Source organism: Mya arenaria, chromosome 8, assembly GCF_026914265.1.
Source record: "Mya arenaria isolate MELC-2E11 chromosome 8, ASM2691426v1".
Taxonomy (NCBI): domain Eukaryota; kingdom Metazoa; phylum Mollusca; class Bivalvia; order Myida; family Myidae; genus Mya; species Mya arenaria.
The window spans coordinates 38,170,586-38,194,486 of NC_069129.1; the positions used below are offsets into that span (position 1 = coordinate 38,170,586).

The 23,901-nt window shown below is 39.6% G+C and overlaps 1 protein-coding gene across 1 annotated transcript in view; it reads right to left on the reverse strand.

Annotated features, from left to right (window-relative positions):
* Positions 1 to 12,245: 12,245 nt before the first annotated feature.
* LOC128244170 (atrial natriuretic peptide receptor 1-like) overlaps positions 12,246 to 23,901 on the reverse strand; it is a 37,944-nt gene continuing 26,288 nt past the window's right edge. Inside the window, exons 13-22 of the mRNA XM_052962187.1 lie at positions 19,913 to 20,096; positions 18,395 to 18,544; positions 17,962 to 18,133; positions 17,499 to 17,645; positions 16,960 to 17,083; positions 16,574 to 16,642; positions 15,754 to 15,928; positions 15,441 to 15,539; positions 14,399 to 14,490; positions 12,246 to 12,953 (exon numbers count right to left, since the gene is read on the reverse strand). Of these exons, the coding sequence (XP_052818147.1) occupies positions 12,864 to 12,953; positions 14,399 to 14,490; positions 15,441 to 15,539; positions 15,754 to 15,928; positions 16,574 to 16,642; positions 16,960 to 17,083; positions 17,499 to 17,645; positions 17,962 to 18,133; positions 18,395 to 18,544; positions 19,913 to 20,096 (1,302 nt within the window). The 3' untranslated portion in view covers positions 12,246 to 12,863. The remainder of the gene's footprint in view (positions 12,954 to 14,398; positions 14,491 to 15,440; positions 15,540 to 15,753; positions 15,929 to 16,573; positions 16,643 to 16,959; positions 17,084 to 17,498; positions 17,646 to 17,961; positions 18,134 to 18,394; positions 18,545 to 19,912; positions 20,097 to 23,901) is intronic.

Sequence of the window (23,901 nt, forward strand, 5' to 3'; positions counted from 1 at the left end):
TTAAGATACGCTAGTTTAGCACTTATTTATCAACTGGACGCAGTGTAAGATTAAGGCAGGTAAGAAATACAGAATTTATGACGCTCATAAAGTTGACCCGTCCTTTTATTATAAGTTGCGATAGAAAATTTCAGTTTCGGAGGATTTTAGATTTAGCCATTATTAGGTGGGGTTGTTCTATAGGGGAAACGTTAGTGATAAAGTACTAAAATATCAAATCATCTCTGATAAACTTACTTCTTTTACATATCATAACCTTGCCGATGGATTATTTCTATCCTGCTGTGAATACGCCGCGGGGTAAAAAGCCATAAAACCATTACCGTACAGTTGAATACACAATTTTTGAGCATCGATTTTCTACAAATGTTACATAAATGTTCACAAAGGACCAAAAGATATTTTAAAATCCATTATTTCGAAAAGTGCATTTAAACGAGAAAAGAATTCTTCATCCTAATCCGTTGGTAGCTAAGCGATCGGTTGTCTATAATAACTTTAAATAACAAAACAATTTTTAGCTCCTTCTTATTTCAATGTAACTTTTAATGACCAACAAAACCCTTAAAAAGGACCGAAATGTAAAAATCATACAATTAATACAAAACCATCATCTTCAAGGGCAAGAATTATCCTAACATATATGTAGGAAGTAAGTTGATCTGTTGAAAGACTAAGTCGTGAGAACTGTTTAACGATATTTTCCCTATATAACTCTATACGCACTTTCGCTTCAGCGGATTTCTCCAAAGTTGGCAATGATTACTGGTATTATTGATTGTTGTATGTTAAAGAGAAATAAACATTGTATAAAACATTTCAGATAAAAATGTGTCTCTTAAGACTGGCAATTCTTTTGAATCTAGTCCCATCGAAATTTTGTCGGAATTAAATGTATAAAACATTTTAAGATAAAAATGTGTCTCTTAAGACTGGCAATTCTTTTGAATCTAGTCCCATCGAAATTTTGTCGGAATTAAATAATTAATTTCCTTGTTAAACCCTATGGCCCTTTAAGAGACTTGGTTATGTTTTATTAGGTCACATGTTTCAAGAAAAAAATGATTATGTGTGAAATATGAATAAATTGCTTGTGTTAATGATAAAACATCATCAAATTAGATCCCAAAAGTGTTAGTAACATGGTTGAGCATTAAAGTAGATTAAGGCATTACTAGAAAAAAATCATATAAGTATCCTACAGTTACTATTTGAGCCGCATCGCGCGATTTTGGGCCTTCGGACATAATTATTACAAATAAAATAATCATAAATAAAAATGCCAAAAATTATGATTTTTTCTATGTATATCAATTTTTCCCAAACTTCTTTTCTTTTAAGGTCTGCCATTGGTGCATCATTTTCTCGACGATTTATGGCCAATGGTTTACTCATGTTTCCATAGCAACCATGGATTTCGTCCAAACATATTTTGACTGCATAAATAGTCTGTGTTTAAAACGGCAACAAGTATTAAAAATACAAAAATGGATTATCATTTTTATATTACTTTATGTTCCTTAAAGAGTGTGTATTAAGAAATTGTTAAAATTATAAGCTAGTTGTAATATTGTAACGTTCATTTTGCACGTCATTTGAATAATGGGTTTTCGTAACGACGTCATGTAAATAACGTCAAATTAAGTATTCAAAATACGCAATACATGGTCTCACTTGTAAAGACCTATCTCACGCAATTTAAGTGATATCATCATGATGAGTTTCCTCCTGAAATAGTATTTAGTTCAAAAACCTTAAAACATCATAATAGCAAATATATGTTCGAAGGCCCAAAATCGTGCGATGTGGCTAATTTAGTGTTTGTTCATAAAATGAAATAAAATATTTTGAAAGTTTTAAAAAATCGTTGCTAACATAAATTTTGTGGGTGAGTCCCTTGGGCCATTTAAGTTACTTCCTTGTGAAACCCTTATGCATAGAAGTTTTGTTTTAAAAAAATATGCAGGTAGAATTAATCCTAAAGAAGTATAAAATGACATGTAGCATGTATCTTTACATGTACAATATAGCTCGACTGTTGGAAGAATTAGAAGTGCAATTCTACTCACCCTGGCGATGGCAACACTCCTTGGTTAGAGTTTTGAGTGCAAGTAACTATGTAGATCATATCTCAGTAAGCACTTGATGTATTGGATTGATACTTTATTCAATATTTCCCAGTCATCACTATAACTCAAATAATTAAATATACAGCGAATTAGGGCATACTTTAATTTCTATACATGAACATGTTGTTTTAGCAGATTTGTAATAACATAGCTGGTAGTTTGAGGGATATTTAATGTCCAGTACACAATACCGTGAGGTCCGTGCAAATCGTTATTTTTGCAAATGGTCATTTGTGAATGTGCTGCAAGTACACATTGTATCAGTACACACCTAAACTCCAGACTGTTAAAACACCAGCAAAACCTTTTTCTATAGTTTACACTCTGGGACATTTGAGTGACTCACAACGTATTGAAGCCATTGGTATGGTAGCCAGTGGTATGTCGTAACACGCTGTTACATGAATGATGAATTGTTTTATCTTGATTATATTGCTATTAATGAGAAGACACGAAGAAACCGGCTTTGTGGCAGATCGGCCGCGCCCAGGACGTCAACGAGTAACGTCTCTCCAACAAGACCGTCATAGTGTCCTTTCCCATCGTCGAGACCGCTTCCGGACATCAGTACAGACTGCCCGGGAGACACGCTGATACAATCAGCAAAGTATCAGTCGATCAACGGTTCGTCGACGTTTACTGGCTGCAGGGATAAGGGCATATGCTGCATACAGGGGCTACGTCTTAATGCCGGAAAGACGTAGGAACCGCCAATTGTGGTCTCGCCAACATCTAAGATGGACGTAAAACCGATGGAAAGAAATTTTATTCACAGACGAGTCAAGATTTTGCACAGATATGCTTGATGGTAGGCGTAAAGTATGGCGTCGAGTCAGACAACACTTTCGCTGGGGAGGAGGCAGTGTCATGGACTGGGCAGGCATTTCCTGGTACAACAAGACACCGCTTATAGTAGTGCAAGGAAATCTGATGGCCCAGCGGTATGTTGACGACATCCTAGAACCATGCGTGATGTATTTCTTGCAAGATCATCGTGATGTCACCATTTTCCAACATGATTAAGCACGGCCCTATTCAGCCAGACTCACTACTGACTTGATGACACGTCAGAACATCAATGTCTTGCCCTGGCCTACCTTATATCCGGACTCGAGTTCAATTGAGCATATTTGGGACCAGCTTGGACGTCAGGTACACAGTGGATGTCACGTCATCAACAACATGGCCGAGCGTGTGCAGGCGCTTTAGGAGCAGTGGAATACCACTCCCAGTCCCGCATATAAAGTCTCATTCTTAGTATGCGATGCAGGTGTCAAACTGTCCTGGATGCTAATGGCGGGGATACTAGATATTGAGTTTGTGAATTTCTATTTTTACCCCCGACGTCTTAAGTGGCACAATAATCATCAACTTTCCCACAATTCATCATTTGGCAAGTGTTATATTTCAGAATAGCCTAAACTTCATTTTACTCTAGGTTTTCTAATGGAACTTCACATCAACGTCAAATTATATTAAGGATGTTCTCTGCTGCATTTTCATTGACCGCGAGTATGTTTATTTTCAATTATTTGCCTTTTTGTCTTTGAAATTCTGGTTTAAGTTTAGGTGCATATCTTAGAAAGCACATGATGTATATTTGATCGATAACTTCCACAAAACTTCAACCATCAACCTATTTAAAGATCGATTCAGACATCTTTACCTTGCAGTTATTGCAAAGTATTACGCTTGTATGCTTTAGAAATTCTGGTTAAAAGTCTGTCTTTCTCACCAATAACTTGTTGTGTAAGATTAAAACCTAAAACAAAGCTTTACAGTCAATGTACCTACTAAATTAACGTAGTTATGTAATTATTCCCACATAAATGGGGGAGACTAGTTTATGCTCGAGTTGTCTATCTGAGATGTCTGTCCGTCCGTATGTTCATCACAAATCGTGTCCGCTGAATTTTTGAACCGCTTCGAGGATTTTGAAATTACTCACCACAAATGTTCACCATATTCAGACGATGTGCAGAGCGCATGTTACAGTCAGCTCGATTCAACGTCAAAGGTCATGCCTACAATTCGTGTCTGCTCCATATCTCTAGAACCTCTTGAAAGATTTTGAAATAACTACCCACAAATGTCCACTTTATTGAGACGATGTGCAGATCGCATGTTGCTACCAGCTCGGTTTATGAACTACATTTCGTCTCCACTCCATATCTCTTGAACAGCTTGAAGAATTTTGAAATAACAACCCACAAATGATCACCATATTGAGATATGCAGAGCGCATGGAACAACCAGCTCTTTACACAAAAAGGTCAACTTTTATATGACTATATTTTAAGAGATCTGCATAGGGCATGTTACAGCCAGCTTGGTTTAAGGTCAAGGTCACATTTTGAGGTCACAGGTCATATGACTATTGTGTGTGTGCTTCATTTTTCTACCACCTCAGATAAGTAGATCCAATAATTTAACCATGCTAGATATTCTTATCTTGCCCACGGGCGAAGATAAAATGCCCGTATGGAACTCCTTTTTAACGGTCACCACATTATAATAACCTCCCTTGTTGAAGACTGTCGTCAGTAGCATCAAGGAAATCTTTTCGTTTGGTAATATTTAGAACGCTAATTAATTATTTCTCGCTTCAAATGTCACCATAAAACAGTTTTCACGCACCATTCAAGAAATAATGCTTCATTTTCCTTAGAACTATTTAAAAAAAAAACGATTTGACTATTAACATTAACTGGATCACTGCGCGCGTATCCATGACAATCACGTGCTATCGCATATCCATACGCAATTATTTTCACTATGCACAAAAGAGTTCCAGCAAAAAATACATTTTTAATTAATTTTGTTTAACTGAGGTGGGAGAAAAAGCATCTACCATAGCCGCTCGTGTAAGATAGTTTCATCCCGACCCTCGCGCAGGGTGTATTGCGGAAACTCGGTTAACCTCGTTTCCGCAAAACACCCTACGCTCGGGTCGGAATGAACCTATCTTACACGCTCGGCCATGGAAGATACTTATACTCTTGAACCTATTGAAGGTGTTTTTTTTAAATAACTTCCCACAAATTCACTAAATATTGAGATGACGTCACACTGAAAGGCCAAAGGTCATATGACAACTGCCTAGTTCGTGAAGGATTTTATGCACATAACGACTCTTGGTCAAATGAAAGAAAACCTTTCAAACGACCTCTTCGGAATCGGTTCGTCCATATTGATGGGATTTTTCTGACATTAAATTTTCCCAAGACTTGATTAGTCAAAAAATAAAGTCAGGTCAAATAATAGAAACAAACTTATAAAAGACATCTTTGAAACCGGTTAGCCAGTATTTATAAAACTTCACAGGCAGATTCATTACATTGGTCTTTACCAAAACTGTTTTAAAGGTACTCGCTCATGTGTTAATTTGGACCAAAAATTAGTTTTCCCGGTAGTGCATCTGAAAGCACTTGCTTTATCTTTTTTTTCTGTATGATACAGAAATTGCAGAAAAAACAGTTACTGGGCGAGTACATAAATCGGAACAGTACATAAATATGGAACACCTGTTATAAAAGCGTTTTTCCGATCACGATCGGTTTATTTACGATTTTAATCAATAAAGACGCCTGCCTTAGATACAAGTTCCAAAGAACACTATACCCGGTAAGTTTTTCAAATGCTGCTATCATTCAAAGTTTTTCGTGCTCAAATGTCAATACATGGCACGCGGGGGAATAATGTTCATGTTTGCCACAATGGGAGCAGGACTTTTCAACCCCTTCTTAAAACGAAGACTTTTCAACCCCTAAATCAAAGACTTTTCAACCCCTAAATCAAAAACTTTTCAACCCCTAGTTGAATTATTTTAATAGCCATATTGAAGACTTTCCAACCCCTTCATCAAAGACTTTTCAACCCCTAGTTGAATTATTTTAATAGCCATATTGAAGACTTTTCAATCCCTAAATCAAAGACTTTTCAACCCCTTCATCCAAGACTTTTCAACCCCTAATTGAATTATTTTAATAGCCATATTGAAGACTTTTCAATCCCTAAATCAAAGACTTTTCAACCCCTAGTTGAATTATTTTAATAGCCATATTGGAGACTTTTCAATCCCTAAATTAAAGACTTTTAAACCCCTAGTTGAATTATTTTAATAGCCATATTGGAGACTTTTTAATCCCTAAATCAATGACTTTTCAACCCCTAGTTGAATTATTTCAATAGCCATATTGAAGACTTCAACCCCTATTATTTGATTTTTTTGTCATTGTTTTTTTGCATAAAACTTAATTTTTTAAAACATTTTTTTGGAAATAAATTTGTTATTTTTACGCTTTTAGAGCACACTTCAATTATAGCAATTAACACATTTTTATTGAAATACAATTAAAGATGTGTTTGACCAAACTTTTGTTGTCTAGATAACAAAATAATTGTATAATTGCAAAAGAAAGTAATTGCATAAAAGGTGCCATTTTAATAATAAATAACGTGACAAAGTAAATTGACTATTCCATTGAGTTCATTGACTAGTGTAGAGTTTTCAGATGTCCCTGAAAGGTTTTGCGAACGTCGCCGCAAGTTTTCTTATTACTTTCACAAATTCATCGGTCACGGTTCATCCAATCTTCAGAATATTGCTCAGCCAGTGTGAATATGCATTGGTTCAAAAACTAGGGTCACTAGGTCATGGATAATTTCAACAGTGTTTATCCAAACTTCATAAAACGCTGTCATATTTAAGACAGATTCAGCAAGAGTTTTGGAAGAGCAGAGGTAAGATAGGTGTCGCCCAATCCAACAGGAAAGGGATCCCCATGGAAGTGGTAATGGATGATGGTAGTACTTCTTCTGATGTCCACACTGTTTTGAATAAATGGAAGCAAGATTTTCATAGTCTTTTAAACAAGAAATATGATGATGTTTGTTTTCAAAATGTTTTTACTCAACATGAAAATGGTATTGGTGACCAATCAAATTGTTATATTACTGTTGAAGAAGTAAAAACAGCCATTTTTAGGGCAAAGTTGGGTAAAGCAAGTGGTTTTGATAATATTCCAATAGATATTTTTAGAAATAATTGCGCGGTTTCCTTCTTGCATATTTTGTTTAATGTTTGTTTTAGCACAGGAATTGTTCCGACAGATTGGGGAAAAGTTGTTATTGCCCCAATACCTAAATCTAATACAGCAGACCCTCGGGATCCTTTATCTTATAGGGGCATAGCTCTTTCATGTGGAATGTATAAAGTTTATTGTTCAATTTTAAATTGTAGATTGTCAAATTGGGCAGAAAGTAATTCTACATTATCTGATGAACAAAATGGCTTCCGGAAACATAGAAATACTATTGACCATGCAGCTACTCTGTGCAATATTATAGATACAAGGAAAAAGCTTAAACAGTCAACCTTTTGTGCTTTTATCGACTACAAGAAAGCGTATGACTTTATAAATCGTGGTCACCTTTGGAAAAAACTTTTTGATACTGACATAAAAGGTAACATGTTTAATGCTGTACGATCCCTGTACCATTCTGTGTCAGTATGCATTAGAGTCAATGGATTATAACAGATTGGTTTGATAGTACTTGCGGCTTGCGACAAGGTTGATCCTTGTCTCCTTTGTTATTTAATTTGTTTCTTAATGATTTAGTAGCAAAAATTAAGGCTATAGGCAAGGGTGTTAACATAGAAAATGAATTGGTTTCTATCCTGCTGTATGCAGATGATATTGTTCTTACAGCTGAAAATGAAAATGATTTACAATATATGTTGGAAGTGTTATCCAACTGGTGTGCTGCTAACACTATGACAGTAAACCCTCAGAAAAGTAATATAGTCCATTTGAGACCACCATCTGTTGACAAAACATGTTATACTTTCACTTGTGGTGACCATACTTTACAAGTCGTCAGCCAATACACCTACTTGGGTCTTCTTTTGGATGAGCTTTTAGATTTTGAAAAAAAACTGCAAAGTCTGTGGCACAAAGTGCTAGAAGAGCACTAGGGCTCTTGATAGCAAAATCGAAAAGCCTTGGTGGCATGCCATATAATGTTTTCACAAAACTATATGAAAGCTCGGTGTGGCCCATTGTTGCTTATGGTGCCTCTATATGGGGTACTAAGTCCTACTCCAGTATAAATGCGGTGCAAAATAGGGCTTTGCGCTTTTATCTAGGTTTGGGATAATATACTCCAACTGCGGCCCTATATGGTGAGCTTGGTTGGCAACCAGCTTTTGTGAAACAGTGGAGATCTGTAGCTAGACAATGGCATATATTTAATAGTATGAAAAGAACTAGATTGAACTATAAAATATATGAATACTGTAATAAAAAAGCAAGTCCTAGATGCAAAAACTGGCAATATATTTTTGTACAACAGTTGGAAAGAACAGATTTGTCTACTGTTTACACATTCTCAGCTCTCATCGAAAAGATTTTGTGATTTTGTTGAAAATAATAGTATGGATTTATATATTAATACGTGGAAAAACTGTATAACCAGTGCAACTGGTCCTAGTGGACGTGGCAGAAATAAGTTGAGAACATATCAGCTATTAAAATCTCAATTTGAAACTGAGTCCTATGTATCAATTCCAATGCCTATAAAAAATAGAACAGCACTTGCTAAGTTTAGGTGCGGGGTAGCACCTCTTCGTCTGGAGACTAGCAGATATGAAAATCTGGCAGTGATCGATAGAATCTGTCCTATATGTAAACAATACGTTGAGTCAGAATTACATGTGTTAACTACATGTAAATGTTCTGCTTACCAACCACTTAGAAATGCTCTATATGATAACGCTAAGGATATCAATGTTGAGTTTGTTAACATGGATGAGGTACATAAGTGTATATTTTTACTCTCCAATACAGATATTGTTAAATTAACCGCCAAAACCTGTTTTAATATACTTGAATTCCGATTCAATGCTTTGTACAAGTAGTTAAGTGAAGTGATAATCCTTTTAGATGTATCATAGTTTCTTAGCTTAAATGAGTCATGTAAATAAGATTAATTTTCTTTTTTAGAATAGACTTAATTGTTTTTTATCCTTTATCAACAATGTCAAGATATGTTGTTGTATTTTTAGTCTCCTGTAATTGAATTGTATGAATGGATGTGCACTGAACTCTTAAATATTTGTATTTTGTGTTTTGTCATGTTGTGTACATATGAGACATGAATAAACTATAAAACTATTTAATGTTTGTTTTAGCACAGGAAATGTTAAAAGTATATTATTCCTTTCATTAATTCAACAGTGTTTATCCAATACTCCGATATCATATTTAAGACCAGTGTGAGTAGGGATCATCTCGGGTCTAAAACTAGGTTACGAGGTCAAATCAAGAAATAACTTGCATTCATAAATTCTACAGTGTTTGTCGTATCTTCATGAAACTCTGTCTAGAATATTTGTCAACATTATTTTAAGGACCAGTATGAACATGTATCTCGTGTAAAAAACCCAGGTCATTTGATCAAATCAGAAAATAATGATGCCTTTACTGCGGTTTCATTAAACATCATTATGGTGTGAACAGGAGAGAACCAAAACAAAGGTATTTTGACCAACATGGCAGCAACTTCAGTATTTGCATTTTTTTTCATGAGCAGCAAATGTGGCTGTTCTGCTGTTAACATCTTAACAACTCGCATATAAATTATTTTATTACTTTTTGAAAAAACAAAACAAAACCTTTTTATATGCACTTTTGATCGGTGATCGATCGAAAATTTGTCACCGACCATTTTCAACCAGTGTCAGAAAATCCATTGACTAGTTACCGATCTGTCTCATGTGCATGCACCGGTCTCAATAGTCGGAAAGTCATCGCAAATTGCGAAGTGGACGCATCGCGGTGGTAAAGTTGATGCGACCAGGGCTTTACAAATGTGATTTGAAGAGTAGAGCTCGCTCTCTTATGGACTGTAACGTGAATCAATAAGCATCCACTTCGCGAAGATATTGGTCATTTATCTTAAATGGGACCTTATCTTTGTATATCCAATCGCAAAGTTCTTTAAATCATGCAGATCTCCCCATTTTTGCATTCCAAATGCAGAGAAATCAAATCCCGAGTTATAACTAAATTACGTCGAGACACTCGCCGTTTTCTCTTTTAATGTAATCTTTATAAAAGGAGCAGATGGAACTCTCACATCAAAGATCTATTGAAAGGAAGGCCAGTCAATTACCTTGATCTCAAGTGGTCCCCTGTCTTCCAGTATATACTCCGGGTATTTCTTTAGTAAGGCCTGAGTACTGCCCGACATGTGAATCTTAAAGGCTAAAATCAGTACAAAATAGATTAAACATTTGACAAAAAGTATTTTAATAGCTTAAGGTAAGTCCTCTGCAACTCTGTGATATATATTGAATAGAAATATACTATGTCTCATCGCCAGCGAAGATCTTCATGTTGAGGAAAAAGTGACATTTTCATTTTTTGTGAGGTTTCTTGCCTCATAAAGTTGGCAATCACTGGCAGTAATACATATTTTCGAAAACATTAAATTTAACATATTGTCAAGAGTTTGTTTTGTAATCCTTTTTCTTGGTTAAAAAATATGTTTTTGTTATAACATAAAAAAACATGTTAAATTAACCGCCAAAACCTGTTTTAATATACTTGAATTCCGATTCAATGCTTTGTACAAGTAGTTAAGTGAAGTGATAATCCTTTTAGATGTATCATAGTTTCTTAGCTTAAATGAGTCATGTAAATAAGATTAATTTTCTTTTTTAGAATAGACTTAATTGTTTTTTATCCTTTATCAACAATGTCAAGATATGTTGTTGTATTTTTAGTCTCCTGTAATTGAATTGTATGAATGGATGTGCACTGAACTCTTAAATATTTGTATTTTGTGTTTTGTCATGTTGTGTACATATGAGACATGAATAAACTATAAAACTATTTAATGTTTGTTTTAGCACAGGAAATGTTAAAAGTATATTATTCCTTTCATTAATTCAACAGTGTTTATCCAATACTCCGATATCATATTTAAGACCAGTGTGAGTAGGGATCATCTCGGGTCTAAAACTAGGTTACGAGGTCAAATCAAGAAATAACTTGCATTCATAAATTCTACAGTGTTTGTCGTATCTTCATGAAACTCTGTCTAGAATATTTGTCAACATTATTTTAAGGACCAGTATGAACATGTATCTCGTGTAAAAAACCCAGGTCATTTGATCAAATCAGAAAATAATGATGCCTTTAATGCGGTTTCATTAAACATCATTATGGTGTGAACAGGAGAGAACCAAAACAAAGGTATTTTGACCAACATGGCAGCAACTTCAGCATTTGCATTTTTTTCATGAGCAGCAAATGTGGCTGTTCTGCTGTTAACATCTTAACAACTCGCATATAAATTATTTTATTACTTTTTGAAAAAACAAAACAAAACCTTTTTATATGCACTTTTGATCGGTGATCGATCGAAAATTTGTCACCGACCATTTTCAACCAGTGTCAGAAAATCCATTGACTAGTTACCGATCTGTCTCATGTGCATGCACCGGTCTCAATAGTCGGAAAGTCATCGCAAATTGCGAAGTGGACGCATCGCGATGGTAAAGTTGATGCGACCAGGGCTTTACAAATGTGATTTGAAGAGTAGAGCTCGCTCTCTTATGGACTGTAACGTGAATCAATAAGCATCCACTTCGCGAAGATATTGGTCATTTATCTTAAATGGGACCTTATCTTTGTATATCCAATCGCAAAGTTCTTTAAATCATGCAGATCTCCCCATTTTTGCATTCCAAATGCAGAGAAATCAAATCCCGAGTTATAACTAAATTACGTCGAGACACTCGCCGTTTTCTCTTTTAATGTAATCTTTATAAAAGGAGCAGGTTAACATTCCAAATATGGCTAAAAAAGGCCTGACACCAATGATCATTTAACATGACACGAAAGGGAGCTTGTCTCCGAATAATCATTTGTTGGAGGTTGTAACTTGCCTATGTCAATCAAGTGCTAGTATTTATTGACGGAATATCAATCTATTTATTGTTCAATTGAATGGCAACCAACGTTTTCTTCATTGCTTGGGTATAAATAATGAAACAACTGAAATATTTGTGATAAAAATCACTTTATTGCAAACAAGAAATGACTAGAATAATGGATATTGAACACAACTATAGCTGAACACATTTAACAAGATGTTAATGGAACAAAAAGCAAAAATATAACCATGTAGTGTACCTGGGTGTCTGCTATAAAGCTGTCGGTTGTATAAAAGGGTTGGGTTTTTTTTGTAAGAAATCAAGCAATATTGTTTAATATCATGAACTACTTAAAATGCAATACATGTACTTAAAATAACAACGACAAATTATTGATGGCGTTGAACGTTGATTCACAAATAATTTATTGGGCTGAACATTTTGTCGTTGATCAAACATAATTTTCAGTTTATAAATTGCGTTTTTAAGGTATCTCAGTGTACTTTTCTCTTTACTTTCAACACTCATTGTTGCACTTCTTATGTTGTATTCCTTATAAGTAGCTGCTTAAAGTATCCAACTAAATTCTTTACGTTCTGCAACACTTAAGCTCAAGGAAATACAACCATATTTGAACATCATTAAATTAGTACAACTCAAAATAAAGTTTATAAAATGGCAAGACACAACTCTAAAACTTCACCTGGCATTACACAGCCAACTTAAACTTCAGCAAATCTTAACCGTTACAGCCACATTGAGTGTACTTGTATCTAGAAGCCGGGTGCCGGTCAGACTTCACATTTCGGCATGCCCGGATACTCGATGCCCGTGCCATCGTCATATTTCTCAAGGAAATATGTGTTCATCGTGCCTTTTCCCTGAAATATATTTTGTTTGAGTATGTCAACAAAATTGAACCAACTGTTCGAAAGAGTGTTTTGCAAAATATTCCATTTAAGGTATTCCTACATCTATGCGTCTGTTAAAACTATTTTAAAGTTACACACGCCGTTTTTTTTTTAATTCAATCTTTATAAAATTGGGCTTGAAACTGTAAAAAGCTAATAGGCATATGCCCGACACAGTTTGACAAAAAAACGTTGGATAGGGTGCATGGGTCATGGTGATACGGGAGGGAATTTGGTGCGTGGTAATACCGGGGAATATGTAGGGCGTGGTTATACGGCGGATCATGTGGGGCATGGTAATACGGGGGATCATGTTGGGCGTGGTAATACAGGGAATATGTAGGGCGTGGTTATCTGGAGGATCACATGGGGCGTGGCAATACGGCGGATCATGTGGGGCATGGTGATACGGGGGGTCATGTTGGGCATGGTTATACGGGAGATCATTTATGGCGTGGTTATACGGGGGATCATGTAGAGCGTGGTAATACGGCGGATCATGGTAATACAGGGGTCATGTGGGGCTTGGTTATACGGGAGATCATGTGGGGCTTGGTAATACGGGGGAAAATGTGGGCCATGGCAATACCGGGGATAATTCTGGGCTTGGTAGTACGGGGGATTATGTGGGACATGGTAATGAGGGGGATTATGTGGGGCTGGGTAATATGGGAAATAATGTGGGTCTTGGTTTATACAGGGAACAATGTGAGGCATGGTAATTCGAGGGATACTGTGGGGCTTGGTTTATACGGGGATCAATGTGAGGCATGGTAATACGGGGGATAATGTGGGGCTTGGTAAAACGGGGGATATTGTGGGGCTTGGTGAAAGGGGGGATACTGTGGGTCTTGGTAATTCGGGGGATAATGTCGGGCATGGTAATACCAGGGATGGTTTGGGGCATGGTAATACGAGGGATACTGTGGGGCCTAGTAACACGGGGGATAATGTGGGGCATGGTATTACGGGGGATAATGTGGGACGTGCTCATATGGGGGATCATGTGGGGCTTGGTAATACAGGGGATAATTTGGGACATGCTCATATTGGGGGTCATGTGGGGCGTGGTGATACGGAGGATAATGTGGGCATGGTTTAATGAGGGATCATGTGGAGTTTGGTAATACGTGGGATAATTTTGGGCGTGGTTTTTATTGGGGGTCATGTGGGCCGTCTTCTCGGTGTAGGGGATGTGTCATGTTGGGCATGGTAATACGGTGGATAATGTGGGACGTCTTTATGGGGTAGGGGGGTGTCATGTGTGGCATGGTAATACGGGGGATAATGTTTGGCATGGCTTATGGGGGCTCATGTGTTGCGGGCTTATTCGGGGGATCATGTGGGGCACCAGTGGTTTTTGCAAATGGAACTCTCACATCAAAGATCTATTGAAAGGAAGGCCAGTCAATTACCTTGATCTCAAGTGGTCCCCTGTCTTCCAGTATATACTCCGGGTATTTCTTTAGTAAGGCCTGAGTACTGCCCGACATGTGAATCTTAAAGGCTAAAATCAGTACAAAATAGATTAAACATTTGACAAAATGTATTTTAATAGCTTAAGGTAAGTCCTCTGCAACTCTGCGATATATATTGAATAGAAATATACTATGTCTCATCGCCAGCGAAGATCTTCATGTTGAGGAAAAAGTGACATTTTCATCTTTTGAGAGGTTTCTTGCCTCATAAAGTTGGCAATCACTGGCAGTAATACATATTTTCGAAAACATTAAATTTAACATATTGTCAAGAGTTTGTTTTGTAATCCTTTTTCTTGGTTAAAAAATATGTTTTTGTTGTAACATGAATACATCAACAGGACTCATTTTTGCAGACATTGAAACACGCACGCACGCACGCACATACTCTCAAACACACGTTTTGTGTGTGTGCATGGCTTATAAATGTTGTTGCATAAAGTGGCCTGAGAGATTTAACGGAAGTACTTGACTTGATTGACTGGATTGACATAACAGCAACCTTGAAAGTGCGTGCATCTCACAGCATTTAGTCAGACAATGATATAAAAAATCATTGTAATTTGTCATGATTTCAGAATGCACAAATGGGAGAGAAGTGCGGTGAAATTGACACAATCTGCAAATTGTGTTGCCTAAATCCCACCCCTGAAACGTGTCTGAATATCTCTTTGGTCGGAGGTGTTCCAGGCATCAACAGTTTTTTCAAATATTTTTCGCCAATGTTTAATTCCAAAGTCTAACCGGGCCAATATAAAGTTGTCTGCATGTTGGAAATCAACCGCTTTCTGAAAAGCCCCCCCCCCCCCCCACACACACACAACCCCGCCGCACCCCTACCCCGTTGTAGAAAAACTCGTCAGAACAAAATTAAAAAATAAATGTTATATAATGATAACTGAATTTCGTCACTTCTGTTTCTACACGCAAATGATTCATCATTAGTTAATCTCGAATGAATGTTCACAAAATCTCGTACGTTTTGAGTTGGATTCCATCCTGGAAGCAGTGTTGACGGTGTCGCCAAATAGACAATAGCGGGGCATCGTCAGCCCAACCACCCCCGCGACCACAGGACCTTCAAAAAATGTAACAAACATGCAAATGTGCGTACATGCTGAATAAACCGTACCACCAAAAGGTGGGTCATCAGACCTCTACCCACTGTGCTTAAAATTAATATTTTCGAACAGAGGCTCTGTCGGGTCTGTATGAACCATATTGTCAAATTTAGTTAAAAAACACTGTTTTGAAATAGTCTGAATTTCTCCATGTTTACAATACATGTATACCTGAGTGAAGCCCGATCCTGATCTTAAGGACCTCTTCCGGCATGTGACTAATCGTGAAGTCGCGAACGCGGTGGCGGATGGCCAAGGACATATTACAGATCTCTAGCGCGTGTCGGTCACCAATCCGTTCCGGAAGCCCCGACACGCACATGTACGCGTCCCCGATAGTCTCAACCTGAGGGAGAATATGTTGTCAAGGCAACACAATCGAGGGATCAGAGTAAGACAGAACTACATCCTTATAAACGAGAAAATAGAAGAAGATTTGTCTGTTTTTCTCTGAACTCTCGAAAAGATGCGAATAACAAAAAAGTATTTTAATTCAACAATGATCAATTCAACAACAATCTCAGACAAATGAAGTGTGTGATAAACAGAACCAATCGTGCTCAAGACAAGGGAATTAACCCATGCTATTTCCTTTCAAGTCAAAAGACCTGTAATATTAAGTGACATTAGTCCTTATATTATGCAATGTTTGTTTTTTAAGATTTACACAAAAGGTCACGCCTATCAACAATCTACCATAAAATAACTGAATTAAAGCATTTTAAAAATGTCCAAAAATGCAAACTTTTAAGTCACATGTCACTTAATGTTGCTAGTCATATGACACAAATGAAATAGCAAGAGTTCCCTTCAGTCGACTGTAGAGACAGCTAGCTACCCCTTGTGGTGAGAAGCAGAACTGTTTACCATTTGTGACCATTCCCATACGCGACATTTCTTGAAACGGTAGGTCCCCGTCTGTTACTTTCAATGATTTTCAATTCTATATATTTATAACAATACGGTTTGTATTCATTTATAAACATTGTACCTTGTAGACTTTGAATAGTTCGATGGTGCTGTCAAAAGCTGTGTAGAGGTCATTAAGGAGGTCCACCACCTGCAAGTGAACAATTCGAATAGCCCATCAGATATATCGGACTTTAAAATGGCTCGAACTTGGCAAGGAGATATATTATCGCTTTATTCCCGATCCGTTATGTCTTATACATAAAGATTACAAGTGTATGTAAATATCGTGAACTAATTGTGAGATATTTGTTTGTCCAATGTTGGGTCTCGCGTTAGAAGTTTTAAGGACTAATGAGTTATGCCTTGCATGTTCATGAACGACACTCGCACAATTACGACGTCGATGGCAATGACAACACGAAACAGACGAACACATAAACAATTTTGCAGCTCTAAGATTGTTACCTGAATCGGCGTGCTGGCTCCACATATGACGGTAAAACCGACGATATCAGAAAAGTAGATGGAGACGCAGTCGAAGGATTCCGGAGCAACCCTCTGGCCCGTCTGCAGCTGATTAGCTATCGACCTGCATGGAAGGGGTGAAGTAGATAGACATTGCATCATATCTTACAAAGGACTTCAATTAACATCCTCTATATACATTTTGTCAAAATGACACGTGGTACTCACGGCGGTATCAGACGGTGAAGCAGCTCTTCCACCATCCCTTTCTTGACGAGTTACGCCTTGATGCCGTACGCTGCCAGCTGCTCCAAGTTATCCGCGTTCTTGTTACCTTTACCATAAGCATTACCCATGTCAGAAGCAGTATATACATTCACAGTGGCAGGAGACTGTGCTGGTTCTCCTACACACTTTATCTTGGCCAGGTACGCCTTGATGCGAACCGCCGCCAGTTGCTGCAGGTTTCAAATGGCCCTTACATATGGTAGCATCGTGAATTATCTATGCTAGTAGCATTATACGGAGAAAATACTAACGGCGGGAGGAGCCTGTGAAGGAGCTCCTCGACCTTATCCTTCTCGGCCAGGTACGCCTGCGTGCGGTCCGCCGCTAGCTGCTCCAGATTGTCCGCGTAGTCCGACATCCGCTGTAGCAGGTTGTCCATTATGTTCGTCTTCTTGCCGCTGAAATCACAACAGTTGCGGGTATACACATGCAGGCAACTATAATGCTTATAGTTGTTGTTAGCTGTGATTTGCCTTAGCCAGACATGATAACAATTCGGAAGCTCGCGAGGGTATTTCCGTCAAACTACAATCACGTTAGTGTGACTGTGAAATAGCCTGCATTACAAATTGCGGGACAGGTACTTGTGACATCATGTTTTTTGCGGAAGTAATTTTCACATTTAAAGATAGTTTCCTGTCCTTTATGGAAAAATCGCTTGATAGGCAAAATTAATTCGAAAATGACGACCACGTCTTTTTGAGAAAACAATACCGTCTGATTTTCTTGTATATTTCCTCGATGTCGTTGAAGGAGGGCCTATCCTCCGGTGTGTCGTTCCAGCAGTTGGTCGCCAGGTTCCGCAGTTCCGGTGCACACTGCTCGTCGTCCCCAAGTGACGGCCGTAGCACCGCCGGCACCCGCGTCCGCAATTGTCTGAGGATATCTGGACGCACGAGTGAAAAGAGAGGAAGCTACTTATACGTAAGTATATCATGACTTTTGCTACGGACTCATATAAAACTATGCTAGTCCAAATATGAACTTACAAAAATACCCTAAAAATACACTCATTCTTTTCCTATTATTTTCCTTTGAATTTACTACACAAGTAACTGAACCGTACCTATCATAATGCTAATGATGCATGTATAAATAACATTGAAACTAACTAACAATCATTTCAAAACCTAAATTATGCCCATACCTTCGACCTCCATGCCAGTCTCGTCGAACGGCTCGCATCGCATGATGAGCTCGTGCAAAATAATGGCGAATGAATAGACGTCACCGGCCTGGGAGCTGGAGGCTTGCAGAAGCTGGGCGTCTATGTGCTCCGGCGCCACCCACAACATCTCTATAACATAACACATAAATTATTACAATTTTACAATTGAATATTATTCTTGCAGAAGCCGGGCCCCAACTTCTTGAATAATCAGAAGCGTTTCTTATTGCATTTAGCCACCTGATTCTTTAAACTTTATTTCATCTACTAAAACATACATTTTGTAGTTATTTTCTACCGACTTCTGGGCAGGCAGGGATCTGAATTATCTATAATGTAACTATTTGACAAAATTGATTCTGTAGTGAGTTTTTTTAATAATACTAGTATGCAATATTCAATAGTTAAACAAAAACAAGAGGGCCATGACGGCCCTAAAACGCTCACCTAAGCAAAGGGCCACAACTCTGTGATAAAGCATTAATAAAAATGTTGCAATTCAAACATATCTTTACTGATGACGATGTCTTGTTTTATATTTGCAAAGGGTCATGTTATGAAGCTACCTGTACAGTTTCATTGAACATGGCTTGGTAGTTTTAAATCAGAGATTTTTTTAAAGTAAAAAAGTAAGTCGGCCATTTTGTTGTTGTTGTTGTTGATCAATCTCAATGCCTTGTTGTATTTTGTAGACGGTCATGCAATGAAGATTCCTGTGAAGTTTCAGTGAATTTGGCCTGGTAGTTTCAGAGATGTTTTTAAAAGCAAAACAGGAATTTGGCCATTTTGTTGTTGTTGTTGATCAATCGTGACCCCATGTTGTAATTTTGTAGAGGGTCACCCAGGGAAGCTTCCTGTAAAGTGTCATTAAATTTGGACCAGTAGTTTTAGAGGAAATGTATTTTTAAAGCAATACATGAAGTTTGCCATTTTGTTGATGTTGTTGTTGATCAATCGTGACCCCTTGTTGTATTTTTGTAGAGGGTCACCCAAGGAAGCTTCCTGTAAAGTTTCAGTGAATCTGGAGTGGTAGTTTCAGAGGAGATGTTTTTTTTAAAGCAAAACATGAAGTCAGCCATTTTGTTGTTATTGCTGTTGTTAATCAATCGTGACCCTTTCTTGTATTTTCGTAGAGGGATAGCCAAAAAAGCTTCCTGTGAAGTTTCATTGAATATGGCCAGGTAGTTTTAGAGGAGATGTTTTTTAAGCAATTGTTGACGGACGGACGGACTGACGGACGACGGACAAAGACCGATCACAATAGCTCACCTAGAGCACTTTGTGCTCTGTTGAGCTATAAAATAAACAACTGAAAATCATTTGAGGGTTGGTGAGCTTTTCCGTACCTCGCAAGAAAACGCTCACCAGTGCATTACATAAATCAATTATTTTGTTTAGTTTGATAACATCCGTACTAAAGTTAATGTACCTAATTTTGGCATTAAGAATCGGTTTCCAGCTATTTCCAGGAAAAAAACAACATTGAGCGCGCCTTACTTCTGAGATTGATCGTCTCTCCTCCTTCCTTCGCCAGTTCATAACCCTTGAGCCGGTCCACATCCAGCAGCTCGTGTGGACCGTAGTCTGTGATCTTCAGGGAGAATTTGCTGTCTACCACACAGTTGGCGCTAGTCAAGTGCCCATGTACCAACAGCGGACTGTTATGTAGGAACGTCATGCCCTGAAGTATTTAAGTGTTCTTTAATTTCGTAAGTGCGCTGTGTATGCGCTGTGGATGCAACGCTGGGGCCTATGGATGGCGTGGAGGTGGGGGGAAGGGTCTGTTGTACGGCACCTAATGCCCTGGCGCAACGCTAATGCCAATGAAACGCAAGGGGAAACAGTTGGTGATACGCTGGTGCCTGTGGACCGCCGGTGAGAGACTGCTGTGCGGACTATCATGCCGTAAACATTGATACAATCATGCAGTTGGTGATACGCTGGTGCCCGTGGACCGCCGTTGAGAGACTGCTGTGCTAAACATCATGCCGTAAACATTGATACAATCATGCAGTTGGTGCTACGCTGGTGCCCATGGACCGCCGGTGAGAATGCTGCGCGGAACATCATGCCCTAAACATTGATACAATCATGCAGTTGGTGATACGCTGGTGCCCGTGTACCGCAAGTGAGAGACTGCTGTGCGGAATATCATGCCCTAAAAATTGATACAATTATGCAGTTGGTGCTACGCTTGTGCCCGTGGACCGCCGGTGAGAGACTGCTGCGCGAAACATCATGCCCTACACATTGATACAATCATGCAGTTTGTGCTACGCTGGTGCCCATGTACCGCCGGTTAGAGACTGTTTTGCGGAACATCATTACCTAAACATTGATACAATCATGCAGTTGCTGCTACGCTGGTGCCCATGAACCGCCTGTGAGAGACTGCTGTGCGGAACATCATGCCCTAAAAATTGATACAATAATGCAGTTGGTGCTACGCTTGTTCCCGTGGACCGCCAGTGAGAGACTGCTGCGCGGAACATCATGCCCTACACATTGATACAATCATGCAGTTTGTGCTACGCTGGTGCCCATGTACCGCCGGTTAGAGACTGTTTGGGAAACATCATAACCTAAACATTAATACAATCATGCAGTTGGTGCTACGCTGGTGCCCATGGACCGCCAGTGAGAGACTGCTGCGCGGAACATCATGCCCTACACATTGATACAATCATGCAGTTTGTGCTACGCTGGTGCCCATGTACCGCCGGTTAGAGACTGTTTGGGGAACATCATAACCTTAACATTAATACAATCATGCATGTGGTGCTACGCTGGTGCCCATGGACCGCCGGTGAGAGACTGCTGTGCGGAACATCATGCCCTAAACATTGATACAATCAACAGTTGGTGCTACGCTGGTGCCTGTGTACCGCCAGTAAGAGACTGTACCGCCAGTGAGAGACTGCTGTGCGGAACATCATGCCCTGAACATTGATACAATCAACAGTTGCTGCTACGCTGGTGCCCGTGTACCGCCGGTGAGAGACTGCTGTGCAGAACATCATGCCCTAAACATTGATACAATCAACAGTTGGTGCTACGCTGGTGCCCATGGACCGCCGGTGAGAGACTGCTGTGCGGAACATCATGCCCTAAACATTGATACAATCAACAGTTGGTGCTACGCTGGTGCCCGTGTACCGCCAGTGAGAGACTGCTGTGCGGAACATCATGCCCTAAACATTAATACAATCAACAGTTGGTGCTACGCTGGTGCCCGTGTACCGCCAGTGAGAGACTGCTGTGCGGAACATCATGCCCTAAACATTGATACAATCAACAGTTGGTGCTACGCTGGTGCCCGTGTACCGCCAGTGAGAGACTGCTGTGCGGAACATCATGCCCTAAACATTGATACAATCAACAGTTGGTGCTACGCTGGTGCCCGTGTACCGCCAGTGAGAGACTGCTGTGCGGAACATCATGCCCTAAACATTGATACAATCAACAGTTGGTGCTACGCTGGTGCCCGTGTACCGCCAGTGAGAGACTGCTGTGCGGAACATCATGCCCTAAACATTGATACAATCAACAGTTGGTGCTACGCTGGTGCCCGTGTACCGCCAGTGAGAGACTGTTGTGCGGAACATCATGCCCTAAACACTGATACAATCAACAGTTGGTGCTACGCTGGTGCCCGTGTACCGCCAGTGAGAGACTGCTGTGCAGAACATCATGCCCTAAACATTGATACAATCAACAGTTGGTGCTACACTGGTGCCCGTGTACCGCCAGTGAGAGACTGTTGTGCGGAACATCATGCCCTAAACATTGATACAATCAACAGTTGGTGCTACGCTGGTGCCTGTGTACCGCCGGTGAGAGACTGCTGTGCGGAACATCATGCCCTGAACATTGATACAATCAACAGTTGGTGCTACGCTGGTGCCCGTGTACCGCCAGTGAGAGACTGCTGTGCGGAACATTATGCCCAAAACATTGATACAATCAACAGTTGGTGCTACGCTGGTGCCCATGGACCGCCGGTGAGAGACTGCTGTGCAGAACATCATGCCCTGAACATTGATACAATCAACAGTTGGTGCTACGCTGGTGCCTGTGTACCGCCAGTGAGAGACTGCTGTGCGGAACATCATGCCCTGAACATTGATACAATAATGCAGTTGCTGCTACGCTGGTGCCCCTGTACCGCCAGTGAGAGACTGCTGTGCAGAACATCATGCCCTGAACATTGATACAATCATGCAGTTGCTGCTACGCTGGTGCCCCTGTACCGCCAGTGAGAGACTGCTGTGCGGAACATCATGCCCTGAACATTGATACAATCATGCAGTTGCTGCTACGCTGGTGCCCCTGTACCGCCAGTGAGAGACTGCTGTGCCGAACATCATGCCCTGAACATTGATACACTCATGCAGTTGGTGCTACGCTGGTGCCCGTGGACCGCCGTTGAGAGACTGCTGTGCGGAACATCATGCCCTGAACATTGATACAATCATGCAGTTGGTGATACGCTGGTGCCCGTGGACCGCCGTTGAGAGACTGCTGTGCGGAACATCATGCCCTGAACATTGATACAATCATGCAGATGCTGCTACGCTGGTGCCCGTGGACCGCCGTTGAGAGACTGCTGCGCGGAACATCATGCCCTGAACATTGATACAATCATGCAGTTGGTGCTACGCTGGTGCCCGTGGACCGCCGTTGAGAGACTGCTGCGCGAAACATCATGCTCTGAACATTGATACAATCAACAGTTGGGGCTACGCTGGTGCCCGTGGACCGCCGTTGAGAGACTGCTGCGCGGAACATCATGCCCTAAACATTGATACAATCATGCAGTTGCTGCTACGCTGGTGCCCCTGTTCCGCCAGTGAGAGACTGCTGTGCGGAACATCATGCCCTAAACATTGATACAATCATCAGTTGGTGCTACGCTGTTTTATCTATGTTAACAGTAAGGTTCCATTTGTGATACTAGTATGAGTGTAAACTATTTAGGAAATTAAGCAATCCTGCCTTAGTCTCTGATACAATTACCGCATCGTCGGCAAAAAGCAGCAAATAAATTGAAATATGGTCAATGTTAATTCCGACGTCCAGGTTTTGTTGTAAATGCATTTCAATATCATTAAGGAAAAGAGGAAAAAAATATCGGCGAGGTTATCTCTGCGTGTACATGCATAAAATACTTTAGGTTGTGACTTCTTCACATGTGTACCTTATATTAATTAAACAAGACAAAATCTAAGTCCCCAACAACCAACTGGTATTCGCTAATAACCAGGGCTTCTTAAAACCAGCAATTTGCCGGTCTGGACAGATTTTGACCAAGCCAGACCGATTTCAGTTTCAAAAAGTGTAAAAAAAATCGGTCCAAAAGTCAGTAAAAGATGTAGAAATTGTAATACACAAACATTCATGGGTCATTCACACATTCAAAACTACATCCAATAGTTCATAAAAGTGTCTTGGTTACCATGAGACCGATGCGACCAGCTGCTTTTCCC